Source organism: Antechinus flavipes, chromosome 4 (genome assembly GCF_016432865.1).
Source record: "Antechinus flavipes isolate AdamAnt ecotype Samford, QLD, Australia chromosome 4, AdamAnt_v2, whole genome shotgun sequence".
NCBI lineage: Eukaryota > Metazoa > Chordata > Mammalia > Dasyuromorphia > Dasyuridae > Antechinus > Antechinus flavipes.
Window position 1 is genome coordinate 424,261,676 of NC_067401.1, and position 20,865 is coordinate 424,282,540.

General features: G+C 32.1%; 1 protein-coding gene across 3 annotated transcripts in view; it reads right to left on the minus strand.

Annotated features, from left to right (window-relative positions):
- Nucleotides 1–20,865, minus strand: part of DNM3 (dynamin 3) — a 581,691-nt gene that overhangs the window by 179,300 nt on the left and 381,526 nt on the right. For all 3 annotated transcript variants that reach the window (XM_051998949.1, XM_051998948.1, XM_051998947.1), the window contains one exon: nt 564–673. In XM_051998949.1, coding sequence (XP_051854909.1) covers nt 564–673 — 110 coding nt within the window. The remainder of the gene's footprint in view (nt 1–563; nt 674–20,865) is intronic.

Genomic DNA, 20,865 nt, shown 5'->3' on the forward strand with positions numbered 1-20,865 from the left:
TTGATAATTATGTTAATATTGAGAAAAATTGTTCAACTTACATAGGACCTTATTATTAAAAACATCTTTATATTCATAACCAACTTTGATTCTTAAAATGCTTTTGTTATATAGGGAGTGGAATTCTTATCCCTATTTTAAAATATGAGGAAACTGAGGCACAGAGTAAATCATTTTTCACAATTAGTAGCTTGTAAAGACAGAATATAAGTCTAAGTCTTCCAGTTATAAGGCTAATGCATTTTTAATTGTCCCTTACTTTTTAATTAATAGCATATAAATTCTAACTTCAGGTAAAGGAAAGCTTTTATGTAGAGTGGTTCTCTCTTGAAAGCATGAAAAAATAAGATGGCATTGAGAGAGTTAGCTCTCATACTAATAAAATTATCAAAAACCCATACAGTGGATAGGACAAAAAAGAATGAATGAAAGTAGAAATCTAAAAAGTCAACCAGTTCAGATAGGAATAATGAGATTGTGTGTGTGTGTGTGTGTAGCTTTTGAATTTTTTAGTAAACTTTACTTTAGTAAAACCCATGAAAGAACCTCCTTTATTTTCTTACCTTTGCTCTGTATTAAAAAGTGCAAAGATATGCTTGCTAGACATAAAACTTTTTTCCACATCTCGAACTTTCAGGTTGTCCAAGGGAAGCATGTATTTCTTTTCTTTTTCCTATTGAAAAAAGCACAAGGAAAAAATTTGTTCTAATAAAATTTGTTTGAATATTCCAACAGCAACATATCCCCAGAGTTTTTGATTATATTACCTTGATACCTAAACACAGCTACTAAGAAATAAAGAAATACTTGAGATAGAAGTCTAATGATCCTTGACACGTGGCCTGGAAGGATAGGGGGAGGGGAAGCAAAGGATTTGGGGATGGAAAAAACACATGGCCCTCCATCCTTTTCCCCTTTTAGTGGGTCCCCTCAGATGTTTTAAAATGTTAGTTTGATATTAAGAATTTAACCATCTGTTAATATTTAAAAGAACTGTTCTGGTCCTAATTCAATGAGAAACACCAGATGGGTTTCATTTCAAATTTTATTTGCAGCATAAGCAGTTTTGATAGCCAGTGCTGGCAATGACTGGAAACACAAGGACAACAGTATATGGTACCCCCTGTACACTCAGATACAGTTTTCCTTTATCTGGGTCAGAAATAAAATGTGAGCCAGTATATTATTTATGTAAATGGCCAGCATTTTTAGAAAAATAGGACCCAGGAAAAGTAGATTGAAGCTAACTAGAATCAATTCTCTTTTGAACAAATCATTCTCAGAAATTAAGGGAAGTGAATGAACAATGAAGAGGTGGTTTGCCAATGCTACAAAGTATGTTTTATAAAATGTAATAGTATTTGGCAAGACTTTTTAAAATTTCAATTTAATTTAATTTTTTTAATTAACAAGAATATCTTTTCTCTCCCTCCAGGAGAGAAAAGAAAAAATATGTAACAAATATGAATATTCGAGCAAATCAAATTCTTGCATTGGCCCTGGCCAAAAAAGTGTTTCATTCTGCACCCTGAGCCATCATCCCTCTGTCAGTTTGTTCCATCATAAATCTTCTGAAAATGTGGTTCATCAACATGTTGATCAGAATTTTTGAGTTTAAGTTCTTCATTTGTACAATGTTATTATTACTATGCAAACTGTTCAAGATCTATTTGCTTCATATTACATCATTTCACATAAGTTTTTCTAGGATTTTCTGAAAGTGTCATTATTATTATTATTTCCATATAACAATATTCAATTATATTCATATATCATAATTTGTTCAATTATTAATCAATAAGCACTCCTTAATGTCCAGAGTTTTACTACCACAAAAAATTGGCTGCCATAAATAATTTTATACATATAAATTCTTTCTCCATTGTTTTGATGGTTGGGAGAGTATATGCCTAATTTCTGGATATTGTCGGGTCAAAGGAGATACATAGTTTAACAATTTGGGGAGAATATTTCCAAGTAGCTTTCTAGAATTGTCCTAATAATTTGTAATCCACTAACAGTGTACCAATATGCCTGTTTTCCCATAACCTCTCAAATATTTGTCATTTTTTTGGTCAGCTTCATTTACCCAAAGGCTATGCATTTTAAATCTTTTAATCATTTGGACCATTTTATTTATACATAGAAAGATTATATTTTTTCTCAGAAAACTGGTTATTCATATTTCTTAATTATTTATCAACTGAGAAATGGCCCTTTCTATAAATTTGAGCCAGTTCCTTATGTAATTTGAAAATGAAATCTTTATTAGAGAGATTGACTTTAAGGACTTATTATCTTCTAATTTTAGTTTCATTGGATTTGTGTAAAATCTTTTAATTTTACATAATCAAAATTGTTTTGTCTTTTTTGATCTTCTCAGTTTCTCATTTGGCTATGAAGTCTTTCCCTATCCATAGATATTAAAGCAGTTTTTTTCTTAATCCTGTAATTTGCTTATGATGCTATTCTTTAGGTTTAAGTAATGCGTCCATTTAAGGATTATCTTGGCATGCAGTATGAGCAGTAAGAAACTTCAGAAAAATTTCCTTTAAGTTATTGTTAGCTCAGGTCAACAGCTACCATAAATGCCAATCTCTAGCCATATCAGAGAAACAAACAGGCAAAAACTAAATATTCATTATAGGAACCCTGATAATTGCCAGTTCCATTTTGGATTGGTCTTTGATGAATCAGAATCCTTGGAGATAATCTGGAATATTATCCAATTCAGAACTTTAGCCAGAACAAGAATAGAAATTAAAGATGTCAGTACAAGATGAACTTCAGAGGTATTTTTCCCTTATTGTGTTATCTTTTGGCAGGGAGATTTCCATATTACTATCTATCCCTTAAGCTGATATAGATGAATTTGGCTATCATTTCTATGAAACCAATGAAAATGTCCATACAGTATCATACCTTTATTACTTTTCACAAATATTATCTCTCTATATATATATCACACTAATTTCTACATTATTCATAAATATCTCTTTTATGAATATATATATAAAACATAGAATAAACACATACTCTTTTCTGAAAACTTCTGATCTCAAAATATAATTTGGTTTGTTAGATTTTGTTATACTGTTAGAGCACCTCACTGGGAATCTTTGGGATATATTGATTACAACCTAACATATATATATTTTGGCACCTAGTTTATGGAAGTATTATGGTAAATCCTGGAGATACAAAACCAAAAATGAAATAATCTTTATTCTCAAATTGGTTGTATGGATGAGAGAAAAATGGACTGGGCAAAATGCAGCAGAATAGGTTATGGAAGATCCAAGAATCATACACATAAGTCAGCAGTTAAGAAATAAAAAATGAACCACAAGTACATAAAGCTTAGGTTATCATGAGGAAGGCAGGCTGTTGAGTAACAAGGATTAAACAACATCTAATTTACTTTTATATATAGTCAGAATAATGGGATTTCCAAATTCAAGGGAACCTCAGTAGCCTTCTAATTTAATACATACCTAAAAAACCCATGATAGCATAGTCAACAATGGTCCTAAATCCTTTGTTTGAATACCTCAAAAAAGAGGGGAATCTACTCTTTTCTGAGGAAGTCCATTCTACTTTGGATAGCTCAGTGGTGAGAATGTTTCTCTCTGCTATCAGATTTAAATTAATATCGTTGCAATTTCCACTCATTCTTTGTAGTTCTGTACTCTGAAGTCCAACAGAGCAAGTCTCATTTGTAGGCATCTATTTTCCACACAGCTGCACTCACATTGGATTTCTTTGGCTTCTCTACCATGTCCCTACTATCTTATTTATCATTGGGAAAATTTTCAGTATCCAATCAGTCTAGTTATTCACACCTTCTCAGTACCCTCTATCTTTCTGATTAGAATGTGAAGCCATAAGCTCCTCCATTTAAGGACAAGGGACAGCACAGACATTTTTTGTCAACTCTTCATTTTCCACCTGGAATTTAAAAATTATTGATTTTAAACTTATATACAAAAGAAAAAAAACATTGTCATGTACATAGCAGAACATAAAAAAAGATTCAAAACATGAAACAATTAATTTCCCTTTCAAGAAAGCATGTATAATAAATACCACACATTGTGTTCAGAGTTGTCCATCTTATCTTTGCTTCCTTGTAGGTTTTCTTTTATTCTCTTCTGTACACTTTTTACTTTATTCTTTCCTCCTCCCACTTCTCCAAAGAAAAGCCACTATTAAATGTAGATATATTTTAGATACATGTGTGCACACACATGTATATGTATGATTATAGACATCTATATATGTGTGTGCATATTTACATATATGTGGATATCTATAATCATACACAAATATATACATGTACATTCATAAATATCTTTGTAAAGCTGTACTATACTTGTTTGTCTCTGATAGTGTCTCTAATATCATCTTTGATAAGTCCAAATCTTTCAATATTTTTTCTAAATCCCCCAATTCATCATTTCCTATGCTACAAAAATATTCCAACCTTTTATTATCTAGTTATTTTACAGAGTCTAAAACATTATTGATAAATATGGCTGACAATAATGTAATTTCCCTGTTTTTCTCTTTTGCCTAATTTTCTTTTAGCTATAACTTTGTCTGAGATCAATGATTACTACCTCTGAATTTTTTTTTAAGAAATTGTATTCCTGATCATTAAGTAAGAAACTTTAGAAAAATTTCCTTTAGGTTATTGTTAGCTCAGATCAAGAGTAGGCAAAAACAGATCATGCATATAATTACTATTCCCTCTTTAACCCATTCCTAATAAAAATAGAGTTCCAGAACTACTAATCCTCCTCCTCCATCTAATTCTTCTTTGTTTTCTACATGGTTTTGCTTTTTAGAATCATCTTGTACTCAGCTCTTATTCTAATATTGCTTTCAAATTACCCAATTACTAATGAAAATCTTAATGATATAGTTTATATTTCCACATATAAAATATAAAATTTATGTCTTTATTGAGTCCCTTAAAATTAGCCTTTAATGTTACATTATATTTCTCTTGGATCTTTTACATCATATTTTCTATTAAGTTCAGATCTTTTTGCAATAAAATCATTAAAGTCTGGAAATTTGTTGAATATCCCTTTTTATTCAGAATTATGCTTAATTTTTCTGGGTATGATATTTCCAGTCACAACCCCAATTCTTTTGCTCCTTGACAGATATAGATAATAGATAGAGATAGAAAAGAGATAGATATAGATATAAAGTATGTGCCAAGACCTGTAATCTTCTAAAGAAGCAGCTAGTAGGTCTGGTGTGTTTTTAATTGTGACTCCAAGATATTTGAATAGATTTTTCTTGTTGTTTTGTAATATTTTGACCTGGAAATTTCAGAATTTGGTTATGATATTCCTGTTACTTTTCCTTGCATTCATTTTTCAGGTGGTGATTGGCACACCCTATTTCTACTTTCCTCTCTTGTTCTAAAATTTCCAGACAATTTTTATTTAGTTATTATTATATCAATTCCTTTTTTCTTTATCATAACTGTCAGGTAATCTTGTTATTCTTGTGTTTTCTTGAGTTTTTCTTATGAGATATTTCACATTTTTTCTATTTTTTCATTCTTTATACTTCACTTTATTATTTCTTAGTGTCTTACAACTTCATTAGCTTCCCTTTTCCCAATGCTTCCTTAAGATTCTGCTTCTTGTACAGCAAGATAATAGTATAAATACATACACTTATATTGTATTTACATATATTTTTACTATGTTTAACATATATTGGATTATTTGCCATCTAGAAGAGGGAGTGGGGGAAGCAGGGGAAACGGGTACAAACATTTTGCAGGGGTCAGTGGCGAAAAGTTATCCTTGCATATGATTTGAAAATAAAAAGCTTCAATAAAAATATTCTCAATATTTTTCTAATTGATTTTTCTTTTCATAATCTTCTTTTCTCAAATTTTTTAGGTTTCCTCAATTTTTTTCATTTAATTTTAAATATTTTTTGAATTCTTCTATGAATTCTTTTTGGACAAGCGACCATTTAATGTTATTCTTTGGGATATGAAGGGCTTTTTAAAAATTTTAGCATCTTCCTCTGAAGATAACCCCAATCTTCTCTCTTTCTATAATAACTTTTATAATTGGGTTCCTTCTTTGCCAGTTTCTCCTAAGGTTCTCCCCTGTGATCTGGACTCAAAACCAAGAACTCTGCTTTCATAAAATTTCCTACATTTGTCCTATTCCTGCACTCACCAGGCATGTGCTGGTACCTTTTCACACAGGACAGTGTCTCAGCAGCCCCAACTTTGCCTGGCTTCTCTTATCAGCGGGGTTCCCAATCTTTCCAACCTCAGACACAAAATACCCTATGTTATCTGGGAGGTGAAAATTGCTATGGCTGCAGCTGGGCCTACCTCTGAACTCAGCTAGTTCCAGGAACTACAGCTTTCTAGTTCAGTGGAGCTTTTTACACTTCGCACAGTCCAAACCTCTGACCTGGTACCTTTCTTGATTTTCTGATCCCAGGAGGACCACAGTTCTGCCCAAACTCTTGTTTATTGTTACTGCTTCATGTTTGCCCCAAGGTACTGTTTTATCTTGTTTGTGGGGAATATCTGGAAAGTTTGGAATTTTCTGAGCTATTCTGCCATCTTCCAGAATCCACTCCAACTGAGCATTTTTTTGTTTTTATTTCTTTGACTTCTCCATTATGCCCCCAATCTGAGTACTTCTTTCCTGTCCCCCACTTTTCCTTTACACTTTTCAGTTTTTTCCGTGTGTGTGTGTGTGTGTGTGTGTGTGTGTGTGTGTGTGTGTGTTGTCTTCCCCCATTAGTCCATAAGCTTCTTGAAGGCAGGAACTATATGTTTTTTCTTTCTTTTTTTTTGGTAGTTTTATCAATATTATTTAGAACAATATTTGGCATATAATAACTGCTAAATAAATGTTTATTGACTGTTATTGACTCTTCCACATGACAACCCTTCAAAAATAGGAAGACAGTAATCATGTCTTTCCCAAACCTTCTCTTCTACATATTTAAACAACCATTATTTCTTCAATCAGTCCTCAAATCACACAATCCCCAGAATATCCACCATTTTGGTTTATCTTCTGGCAAATTTTTAGTTTATCAATATAGCATTCTTTTTTTTAAATAATTTTTTATTGATAGAACCCATGCCAGGGTAATTTTTTTACAGCATTATCCCTTGCACCCACTTCTGTTCCGATTTTTCCCCTCCCTCACTCCACCCCCTCCTCTAGATGGCATATAGTCCTATACATGTTAAATTCAATATAGCATTCTAAATATTCCAAATGGAGTCTAACCAGGGCAAGGTACACTGGAACTATCATAATGACTTTTCTAATAAGCTATGTCTTAATATAGCCTAAATTCACATTCTTCACAGTTATATCACAATTGACTAATATCAAGTTTGTAGTTCACTAGAGAGAGCTCATGTCTCTCTCTTATCTTAAAGATCTAAAAATTGAACCAAAGCTCTCAGTAACCTGAAGTAGTTATAGCCACCCATCTTCCTGCATTTATAAACATGTGAATACCATATAGCATATGGATTCCATGTGGACACTCTCCAGGGAATGACACTAACTTTGTTGCTTCTTATTTCTAAATAAAGCAGACATCAACAATTGAAGAGAACTTGCTGAAATGCCTAAAAATGTAGGAATAGGCTAATGGCAGCTCTTTATGGTACTGAAGCAGAAGCAATTTGAGGGAGGGAAGGGCTTGGTGATCATGGTAACAAACCTGACAGAGGATAACTCTCCAGAAAAGAAAGAAGAGGGAAATAAAAATAAATAGAAAATGACCAGGCTTACATATGAAGAAGTAAATTTTTTCAGTAAAATTATAATTTTTGTACAATCATAAATAATATTTTAGAAAACAAGGCTATTTTAATTAGTACAACACAGGTGAAATAGACGATTTAAATATTGATGGATTCTCTGAGTCCAAAATGCCCATCAATATTCATGTGGTTATTTCAGAACAAAATATTAATAGGTAAAAGCCTAAAGTGAATAAAAATCTATCATTCTATAATCAAATGAAAATTGCTTGGGACCCCACAAATATTCTTCAATTGGACTTTTTGAATGTCCTAAATTTAAGCAGCTGGAATTATTTTTTTTAATGTACTGTCCTATTCAAATGTTTGAGATGATGGATTTGCCTTTTAATGGGAAATCTGTATTTCATTGTAAAGACAGAACAAAATGTTCTTGGCTTATTCTCCACAGAAGCAGACTTCTTTTTTTGTACTGTACATTTAGCATATAGCAAAGACAATTAAGATTCTTTCTTTTAGGGAAGAAACACAGAGAAACATAAAAATATAACCATTATTTTTAAAGTAGTGGGCACCATTGTACTAACATTTTTGGAGGTGACATTATCAAACTAATAATAAAAAAATGATTATGTAATTTCCGTTAATAAAAGGAAGGCAAATTTGTTAAAATGCTAATGAACAAGCAGTAACTAATTAAATTATAATATGAGTAACTCTCAACTTCTTTTTTGGGGGAGGAGGATATTTTCTGCACAAAAGAACACCTCTAATTTATAATAGAGAAGATGAATTATTTATATGTTTCTCATTGCTAAAACAGTATTGAAAATTATCGGTAGCCTAAGATATTAATGACTTTATCTTGGGATAATTCTATTTGGCTACTAGATATTTCCACTATAATTTTCCACCATTCTCTCAAGACAAGCAGGTCATTATTTCACACTATAATTCTCATCACTACCCACAATCTAGGGCAGCTAGAGTATGGGCCTGGAGTTAGGAAGACTCCTTTTTTTGAATTCAAATTTGGTCTTAGACACTTACTAGCTGTGTAACTATGGGCATTAATTAAGCCTAGTTGTTTCAGTTTCCCCCTCTGTAAAATGAGCTGGAGAAAGAAATGAAAACTATTCCAGGATCTTTGCCAAGAAAAACATTCAACAAAAGAGTCACAAAAAATAGAACATGACTAAAAAATAACTAAACTACTAAAACACCCACAATCTACCTTAAATCTTTTCTTTTTGATTCTCTTTTATTAATGTAACTTTTTATTCTTTCAGTCATTTAAACTTGGAAATTCTTGTCACTCAACAAATCTTTATTAAGAGTTCATAGCTAGATACAATGGTAACTACAGCATATACAAGGAAAGGGGAAAAAAAACCACTGTGTGTATATTTAATGAATGAGACAATATATGAAGAATAAAGTATGCAGAAGAGCTAAAGAGAGTAGACAAAAGGTATCATGAGAGGAGAATGCTAGGGAAACTAAGAACAGACTCCTGTCCAGAGTGAGATTTGAGATGCATCTGTAATTGAAAGCTAGGAAAATGAAGAGGTAGAAGAAGGGAGGATACAGAACTTCCTAAACCTGAGACAGCGAGTGAAAAGGCACATAGATAGGAAATTAAGTGTTATGGTCTTGGGCTGGATCAAAGAATTCAGGAGGAAGAATAAGAATGTGCAATAAAACGGGAAAGTAAATCAGTTCCTGACGTCAAGAAATCTTAATTGAAATAAAGGTATAATAGAAAGGGAAGTGGAAGCTAAGAAAATGAGCAGGCGTTCAGATCATCATAATTGTGTGTGTGTATCCATAAGACAATCCATTTTCACATTTTTTCAACAATTAGGATAATATAGAATTTATTACTGTTTCCAAAGCAAGAAAAGGAGGGTAGATGGCAAGATGATTATACTGAGTAGGATCTTCTAGTGTATGGTTAGATACTATCTCTTAGGAAAACAGATTGGTATAAAGAGAAACATTTACTGGCATGCTTAAAATGTAAAGGCTGGAACAAGCAAGGTTTATGTATAAAACAGTTTTTTAAGCTAATTTTCTTGTTTTAGAACAAATAAAATTATAGTGAGAAAATGTCATGTCAGAGGAAGGATAATATAATAATATTAGTTTTTTTTAAAATAAAAGTCTAATGTGTACATGTGAAATTCTTTAAGAGTTCTAAGCATCTTGATGCTATGACTTTTTTTCACATATAAAATAAATATGAAATAATATCATAAGTAATTTACAAATTCTAGTAATAAATAACATGAGAAAATCTATGTTTTACATATTCTGAGCTCACTGAAAGAGTATAAAATAATTCTACATTAAAAAACTGGCAAATATAAGCAGAAAAACAGGGAACAGAAAAAATTTACAGCAATATTCTCTAATAAGGACTTGTTTATCAGATATACAAAGGACCAAATCAAATTTATAAGAACATGAGTCATTCTCCATTTGTTAAATGTCAAGGAATATATACAAACATTTTTTAGAAGAAAAAAAATCAAAGCTATCTATACTCATGGGGGGGGGGATGCTTTAAATTACTATTGACTAGAGAAAAGAAAATTAAGGCAACTCTAAAGTACCATCTTACATCTATCAGACTATCTAATATGACCAAAAAGGAAAATGACAAATGGAGGGAGTGAGGAAAAATTGGGACACTAACTGGGACATTAATGCACTGTTAGTATAGTTGACATTTCATATAACCATCTAGAAAGAGATTTGGAACTGTCTAAAGAGCTACAAAACTTCATATCGCATAAGATCCCTAATACTTTTGTATCCCAAAGAAATCAAAGGAAAGGGAAAAGCATACAAAAATATTTATAGCACTCTCTTTATGGTGACTAAGAATCTGATCCTGAGGACCATGTCTATCAATTGGAGAATAGCTGAACAAGTTGTAGTAAAGGATTGGGATGGAATACCATTGCACTGTAAGACATAACAAACAGCATGGTTTTAGAAGAACCTGGGAAGACAAATTAATTGATGCAAAGTAAAGTGAGCAGAACCACAGTAATAGCAATATTGTATGATAATCAACTATGAACGACCTAGTTATTTTGATTAATACAATGAGTGAAGACAATTCTGAAAAACTTATGATGAAAAATGTTATCTCCAGAGAAAGAATAGATGAAATCGGAATAAGACCAAAGCCTGCTTTTTATTATTTTTTTCTTTCTTTCTTTTTCTTTTTTGGTCATTTTTTTGCAACATGGTTTATATCGAAATATGTATGACTTTTTATACACATTCTATATCAAATTGTTCACCTTTTTGAGGGAAGGGAAGAAGGGAGAGAAAAATTAATAAATCAAAATTAAAAAAAAATTAAATACTTTATATGTAACTTAGAAATAATTTATGAAACAAAAGTGTTTTGGAAGAAAATAGGCAATCTTGGATCATTATTGAAATATTAAGTCTCTAAACTATATTGATTATTAATAATTAATTATTCAATCATATACTTGTTTACATTCTTTTGTGTGCCCACCATTCCATTAAATAGACATTTGTTATGAACCAGCAATTTACAAATCACTGTATAAAAGGTGCTAAAGGAAAACGATAAATCAGATATGTCCTTGTAGAGAAGTCTAGTGGGAAAAGACTATAATCTTTACTGATAAATATAATGAGAAACTTAAAAATAATAAAAATAAAATAGCAAACATACAAGAAAATATACAATCAAGTGACAAGTTTCTATTTATTTCAGTTTCTTCATATTTAAAATTAAGGCAGTCTCTAAATTATACAATTCCACACATACACACACATACACACATATGTGTGTATAATATATACACATAATTATATATACATATATTATTATGTATATATATACATATAATATATATACATAATTATATATAATTATCTATATATACACATATATAATATATACACATAATTATATATATAATTATGTGTATATATTATACACACATATGTGTGTATGTGTGTTTGTGTGTCTTTCCATAAGCTCTATATAGTCTTGGGCTTGATTTAATAAGTTCAATGCCATCTAAAGACAAGAGAATCTTGATGACCTCATTATTAATATGGAATTCAATCTGCAACCTAGATTTGGCACTGAATGTGCTCTAATATATCACTGTGGAAAATAACTTTAGTGCTCTTAGATACCCCCATCTTATATCATTTCTGATATTTATCATCATAGTCAATGAATATGATTATTTTTGTTGCAATAACTTCCAAGAAACTTTCAATGTTCTTTTTTGTATTCATTTTGCTGTATCAAGAAAAAAAAACTTGTTAAAAAAGAGCTTATAACTTGGTATTTTGTTCTGTTAACTCAGTGCTTTTTTTTTTCAGTTAACCAACAACAAAATATCAAAATGAGACATCAAAGTCTCAATTTTTCAATTAACTGTGAAGCTTTCCCCTTTGATCCTTGTGCACTCCAAGGTCATAGGATCATAGCTTTGGTCTGGCCCCAGTTTCATACTCCTATCTTGAGCTCCATCTTGAGCAGCTTCAAGATTACTACTCTGCTCTAGTACTCATCTTCAGGCTTTGTTAGAGTAGTTGTTTTATCCAAGAAACACACATCATTGCATAAATTCTTTGAGGATGTCCATAGACATACTTTTAGCTAGACAGATAGATATTCTTCATCCATTGGGAATAGGTCACATTCATTGCATGATGATAGACTATAGCTAAGTTCTGCTGTGTTTAGGGCCTAGATGAAATGTTTCATCTCTTTTTACAACAGAAACATTGTAGCACTTACTATCTTCATGAAATGCAATCTTCAATTTGGATTTTATTGGATTTACTATATCATAATGGGGATTGTCTCTAGTGAGCACACATCTATATGTTTTGTGTCTTGTATCATGGTGCTCATTATTGCAGCAGGGATGGGGAATCTTTTTTCTTCTAACAGCCATTTGGATATTTATAGCACTATTTATTAGCCATACAAAATTATCAGCTTATAGAATTTAAGCAGCGGGAGATTGTTGAACCAAGCTTTCGGCCCACCATCCCCTGCAGTTGCCTTAATAAATGATTTCACAGGCCTTATATGGTCCATAGGCCAGGAGTTTCCCAATCCTTTTAATATCTAGAATAGAAGTGGGGAGAGATAAGCTCTACTGCTGCTTCTTACTCTACTGATTTTGAGCATCATCTGCTATAGAAATGAGGAGGAATATTTGACTTCATCAACATCTGGATAGATGGGCTCATAATCAAAAGATAGATTCTATAACAATATACTTTATTCTACCGTTATAGAATAAATACATATTGTAAGAGGAGAGAGCATAGTAACATACCCATATGAAGAAATATGGAGCCAAATTGGTTTGGGAAGGAGATATGAGTGAAGAAAAATGAGATACAGAAGTTGTAATTGAAGTATAGAACAAATCACTAATATATCAGGAGGAAATAGGTGAAATATCAAGAAAATACATCTAGAGTCATCATGTAGGCATAATCAAGGACCTTAATAATTGTACGAACATTCACTATAGCTCTTTTACTGCTCAAATAGAGAAACTACTTCAATGTCTAATTTTAAAACAATTTTACTCTTTAAAAGGTAGAGAAACCAATAAGGAAACCTGCTATTCTGGACCCTAGGCTGACAAAAAAACACCTTAGAATTTGTTATAGAAGAGGAAAATAATTGAAATAGTCATAAACTCTAGATTTGGGAAGAACGAATTTCAAAGGCATCAGAAAAATAAAAAGAATCCTATTGACTAATATCCCATAGGGAAGTCAATCATGAAGGATGGAAAATTCTCAAGAATAAAACTTGGAAGATACAAATAAGTATAATTCTGAAGAGAAATTCATTGACAAACTGAGGCTTTTAAAATATCCATCTCTAGAATGGAAGAAAATATAAGAAAAGCATAGCAAGAGTTGGAATCAAGCAATAAAATTCAAAATCAACTGAAGTTGAAAAGAAAAGCTAAAGGGCAACAAAAAAGAATGTATTAAGTATATTGTAGAGAAATGAAGGATCAGAAAAGGATAGTACCTTTGAGTTAAATAGGATGAAAATAATAGATAATGGAAATAAGGCAAAAATATCCAACTCTAATCTTCTGTCTACCAAGGAAAATAATGTTTGGACTGGAAAAGACAGAATAAAACTAGTTAAGAAGGAATAATATAAGTACATACATATAGATATAATATATAAGTAAATAGAAATATATTTAATATAAGTATAAAATATATATATTTATGTATAATATATAAGTAAATAGAAGTATATACAACAGAAGTAAAGAAATAACAATGATGACTTTGATAGATGCAAAATACTGTGCCCAAATGAAATCAATTTCAGCATTTTGAAAGAATTATAACATATAATTGTTGAACAACTTCTAGGGATATTGGAAATGAAGGGATGTTGAAGAATGGGAGACATTTCCACAGAGCCAACTCAAGGTGATTTTTGAACCATTAAAAAAAAAAACCCAAAGAGTTATTCTTCCAACTATAAGCCAATTAGCTTACCTTAGATTCCTGGCAAAATTCTAGAATATATGAAAGATATTAATAATGAATACCTAGAAAAGGAAGCAGGCAGCTAGGTGTCATGGTAAAATTCCTGACCTAGAGTCAGAAATGCTGAGTTCAAACCTGGCTTCAGACATTTGTTAGCTGTGTCTTTCTGGGCAGGTCACTTAATCCTGTTTGCTTCAGTTTCCTCTTATTCAAAATAAGCTGAAGAAGAAAACAGCAAACCACCCCCAATATTTTGCTAAGGAAATCCTATTTCACATACTAGATATTTTTTAAAAGGATCAATCAACAAGTGTTGGAAGACATGGGAGCCACCTGACAGTGGCTGCTGGAGATCCAACCCAGACCAGCAGAAGGGATCTCCTCATGTGAGAGGATGATATAAGGAGACTGAGAGGCCATTGCTGTTCTCTGACCTCTCTGACTGAGAGGCCGTTGGGTTGTCTGACCTCTCTCCTCTTCTCTCTACCTCCAAATTATCTCATTCCCATCCGCAACTCCTGTGTCATCAAAAGCTGCCCTGCAACTCATTCAGATGTTATGATCCACAGGTGTGGAGTCTCTCAGAGAATTGACCTGTTCCTTAACAATTCCCCGTTTTTTGTTTTTCGCTGTTATTCTCTCCCCACAGAATGGTTTGTATGTACACTGAGGAATGCAAGCAGCACTATCACTTCTGGATGGTTGTAGCATTTTAATTAGCAATTTATATAGAGTCTTAGTATTCCTTCCACTAACTCCATCTGCTAGTGCTTTACTCTCTGAGATTTTCTCCCAGACATTCTGTATATTTCTTGCATGAAGAAAGGGTTTCTTCATCATAATATCAGCTCTTTGAGAGTAGGGTCTATTTTACCTTTTTATATTTTTCATCTCTAGTACTTGCACAATACTTTGCACACAATAAATATTTTATAGTTTTTTTATTGACTTACTCAAACAATGTCCCAAAAGTCGACTCCTATGAAAAGAATATTTTGTATTTTGAAAAAGAAAAATCAGTATAAATGACTTCAAATCAGTCTTTCCATCTTAAAAAACCATTTAAAAATATACTAGCTGATATATTTGTTTGGATGATAATAGTAAGAAATTTATAAAACACAGCATGAGTAATGAAGGATAACTTTTTTATGGGCTCAGACTATTAGGACACCTTCTATATAACCCATCTCTCTTCCAGGATTATTGCACATTATTCTTCCATGGGTTCTGTCTCCCATTCACATTATTATCATCTGTTCCCAGAACTCAACATCCTCTTGGCACTTTCATGTATCTACAGAAGTTGTCCTTCATTCCTGGAATGTACAATGTCTGACTTCTTTACTCTGCTTTGTAAAACGCCTACCTATCTTCCAAGTGCAGGTCAAGGGCCCCTTCATATGGGAAACCTTTCCTGAAAAACCCAATTATTAGGGTTCTATGTTCCTCATTATTCTAAACTTATTCTGTATTTCTTTACCTGTGTCCATGTTAGCCTTGTCCCCAATAGATTATATAAATTTTTTAGGATAGGATCAGTTTTGTTTTTATCTCTGTATTTCACTTGAATTTCTACAACACAGTTGGTGCTTAATAAATGCTTAGTAATAAATAAACCAGACTATACTTCTTGAGGGCAGAACAGAAAGCAACTAACATAAAATTTTGTATGTAAGAGGTATAGTAGGAAAAAATGTAGATCATGTACTGGTAGACCAAGATTTTGCAGGGTTTTCTAAAGAAAAAAAGATGAGCAATTCGAAGTATAGAATATGTATTTCTGAGCATACAAAAGCAATCAGCAATCAGACGATCAATAGTCTATAATAAAATTTTAATTTCTTAAATCAAATTAAAAGAAACAAAGGAGAAAATAAAATAGAATAATATGTTTAGTAATACTTCTTCAATTTTAGGCAAATCTAAGATATTATTTTTGTGGGTACTCTTACTAATGGTTTTTGTGGTAATATTTTTATATTATACAATTTTATTCATGCTCTCTCCTAGTACTCTGCCCAATAATCAAGGCACTTCCGTCTAGATATTTCAATGTTAAATATTTCAATGTTAAATATATATCAAGGTGATGCAGTGGGTGGAACATGAGGAGTCAGAAATATTCATCCTCTTGAGTTTAAATCTGGACTCAACTTATTAGTTGTGTGACCATGGATTTTTGCCTGAGTTCTTTCATCTGTATAATTAATTAGAGAAGGAAATGGTGAACTACTCCAGTATCTTTGCCAAGAAAACCCAAAGTGACATCCCAAAAAGTTGGAGATGACTGAAAAATGACTACAATACAAAAACCAATATATTGATAATATTTTATGGCATAATTATTAGTAATTATGCCATGATATAATATTTATATTAGTTTTATACTATAAATCTTCACAGATAATCAAATGATACATTTAATTGAAGTGGTAAAGTATGAAATTTAAGTTTGTACAGGTAGGGGCTACACTCCTAGACAAACGAGTAGATAACAGTTGGCTATTGTGAAAAACAATATTGAATGATCTATTTAAGATTCAAAATTTTGAGGTAGGTGAAGGAACTTGAGTAGCCTTACAGACAACCAAATAGTCACCAAATCATGAGCAAAACAGAAAAATAAATTCCACATGACATAACAAGTTCAAAAGTATCACATAAGCTGTCTGAAAAATGGCCATGCATTTCATCAATTAACTTTTCTGCAATAACTGCTTTTCTGGTATTTTTCAATATCATAGTTTATTCTTTGAACTTCTCAGTCAGCAAGGAGAAAATAATTTGCCAGTGTGATAAGATATGTTGAAAAGCATTTTAATTTTACATATTTCACATATGTAAGATCCATGTTTACTTTTTTGTTTTTATTGTAATACTTTAAAATACTACCACTTTTTTGGAGGAAAAAATGCTTACCAGAACACAAAAGAGATTTTCAATAGTGGCTGGTTTGCTTAAGAAATTGTGGAATTATAAAATGTCTAATGTAAACAGTGGTAGACCTTTAAAAAGTTTTTTTTTTTAAGAAAAAGAAAGAACAAGAAAAAGAAATTTGAATGTTTTGTGTATTCCTTTGTTTAAAAAGATTAGTTGACTCTATATTTATAAAAGTTAAGTATAATAACATGTGTGGTTATATCATCAGAACTCATGCCTACATTAATTATGGCTTTCTATTTAGGAATATAGTTTTTGCTTAATTGTCAGAGAAAAGGAGAGTCATGATGGTATGAACAACAACAACAAAAAAAGAGCAAAGCAAAGATCCTTCTCAGATCTCATTTCTGCTCTCCTTCCTTACTCCAAATCTCAGAAAGTGACAAAATTGAATTTCCTCTCTCCTCCTGCTCCTACTTTTGCTGAACCAAAGTTGCTACAAGTCAGGAAACATCAAATAGAAGGTAGCCCAAGGAAAGGGAAAGAGAAGCAAAAGAACCTATGATTCCACAAGAACAAATGATTAGTTCTCAAACTCTTAAGAATGAGTTCTTGAGATTTTTTTCCAAAGGATATTTACATTATTTGTATGGTCCTTTCAACAGCAAAGTGCTAGATTCTGAAATCAGATGAGCTGAGAATCCACACTGATATCCATACTAAAGTTTATAATAAGTCCAATTCTTTCCTGTGTGTTAGGAAATTAATATTCTGAGAGCAAACAGGAAGAAAATGGTCTTCTTTCTGCTCCTTCAAATATTCTGTCCTAAACTCAGATGACACTTGGCTGGATCATTTTGATACACGGCTGGTGGTCTGTGCTTGGCCACTGGCTAAAATACTTTTGTGTGCAGAGTCAGGGCTTTCATTGTTGAAAAAAAGAATGGAAATGGCTTTCCTCTGCTGCCCAGTACTAATCACAACCTATTGTATTGGTTTATTATTTCAGAACCTCTATTAAGTTATTATTTTGGAAGTGGTTTTGTAAAGGTAAAGGCAGAAAAGAGCAAAAGGAATTGGGAAAGGCTTTCTATAGATGATAAGGTTTTGGCCAGGACTTTAAGGAAGCGAGAAGATAGAGATGAGTAAAAATATTCCAGGCTTAGGAAATGGAATGCCTTTTATCAGGAACAAAAAGGAACCCAATGTTACTAGATGGGAGGAATATAGAAGGCTTAAGAAGACTAGAAAGGTAGACAGGGAATAGAGCGTGAAGGATTTTGAATGCTTACACCTATCTCAGTGCACCAAAATACTGTTGTAAAATATTCTTAATGCAAGAGATTAAAATAAGAATATTTGAAATTATCCAAATACGGATAACTTTCTAAAGAGATTTGAATAAAATATTTGAGTTTCAAATATAAAGAACTTGGAAAAATGCAACAGATTTATTAATTATTACTGAAGAAGCACAGGTGAGGTACTATCTTGTTTTACCCTTAACTGTGCAATCTAATAAAAATAATTTTCCTTCTTTTTGCTTCATTTTCTCCATTTGTAAGACAAAGCTTTTCTTTCCTGGTCCTGCTGTAAAATCTATTTTAAAAAAGCCTTTGGGAATAAATTATACATGGAAAATGTGAAATTTTTTATTTTTTTAAAGAAAAGATACTATTTAAACATAAGATACTTATAAGGAAATCTAACACTTACATTGTGATAAATTCTTTATAATATAGCATCTCTTGTTTTCTTGTATATATCTTGTGTATACACAAGTATTTGCCTGTTGCCGCTTCTTCTGATTGTAAACTCCTAGAGAGCAGTGAAAGTTTTTTTATCTTTTTTTCCTGTCATTCAAAGTGTTTAATATAATGGCTGGCACATGGATAGCACTTAATAAATGCTAGAAGATTGTATTATATGGTTTAATTTTCTTTGCTGTTTTTTATTACAAAAGTAAACCAGAAATCCTTTTTTATACAGTATTGTAACTGGATTCTGATCATTACATTGCTGTATACATAGATAATACTTTAAAATCTTAATTCACCAACTCTAATCTAGTATAGTCAGTCAGGAGCAAGCAGCTGATAACTTTTAACCTGGGATTGGGAGATAGAGGAGGTAATTTTTTCCCCTCACAGAGTTTCTAGCTAAGCTACTTTCCCAGTAGAAGGCTATGATTATATCTAGAAAGTAATAGAGACATGCATTCACCAAGTAAACATAATCAAAAGCAAAATTTAGGAACCAAGATGTCATAGAGAGCACAAGAATTTGCTGAGCTCTTCCCAGTGTTCCTCAGAAACAATATTAAATCACTTCTAAAAGGATTCTGGAGTAAGAAAATCCACAAAAAGACAGAATAAAACCATGTTCCAGCCCAAGATAACTTAGAAGGACTTCAGGAAAGGTTCATCTCATTTGGGTAAAAGGAGAGTACAGCCCAAAACAAGCAATATCTGAGTAGTGAGAGTCTCTTAACTGCAGCACAGATCAGCACCCAAGGGCCCACAATCTTGGCTCATCAGGTCTATGGCAAGAAGACCAGGTATGAAGCTTTCAGCCCTAGTGAAGCAGGAAAATTGCCAGCCCCAAGATCCAGGGCACAACAGGTGTGACTAGGCCAAACTATCCTAGAGCAGCAGGCAAGCTGCTAGCCCCAGAGGTGCTAGAGCAGGAAGCCAGTGACCAATTCCCTCATCCTCAAGGCATAAAACTTGGGATAATTCCCCCCAATCATACAAAGATACTGCAGGAACAGAGAAGATCAATGCAGAAGAGGACAACAATGTCAAAATACCTACATGTGAAACCTCAAAAGGGAATATAAATTGATCTCATTTCACAAAAGTCCCCTTGGAAGAGCTGAAAAAAAAGATTTTAAAAATCAAGTAACAGAGGTAGAAGAAAACTAGGAAAAGAAGTGAGAATTATGTAAGATAATTATGAAAAAAAAAGAGTCAACAATTTGGAAAAGGAAGCCGAAAAACATGACTGAAGAAAACCACACCTTAAAAAATAGAATTGGCCAAATGGGGGGGGGAAAATCCATTGAGGAAAGCAATTCTTTAAAAGTAGAGTTGGTCAAATGAAAATAAATGAGGTACAAAAGCTAACTTTATAAAATAATTCCTTAAAAATTAGAATTGGGTAAGTGGAATCAGTCAAAATCAAAAAATGAAAAATAAAAGAAAATGTAAAGTACCTCATTAGAAAAACAAGTGGCCAAGAAAATAGATGCAGGAGAAATAACAAACATTATTGGCTACTGAAAACCCTAATCAAAAAAAAAAAAAAAAGCTAAATAGCATCTCAGGAACAAGGAAAACTGCTTTTATATTCTAGAATCAGAGGTAGAATAGTCATTGAAAGAAAGCACTAATCACTTCCTGGAAGATCCCAAAATGAAAACTCCAAGGAATATTGCAGCCAAGTTCCAGAACTCTCAGGTCAAGGAGAAAATAATGCAAGCAACCAAAAAGGAACAATTCAAATATCAAGGAGCCCAATCAAGATTTCATAGCTTCTATATTAAAGAAGCAGAATCTGGAATATGATATTCTATAGGACAAAGGAGCTGAGATTATAATCAAGAATCAACCACCCAGCAAAATTGAGCATAATCTTTTAGGGGGAAA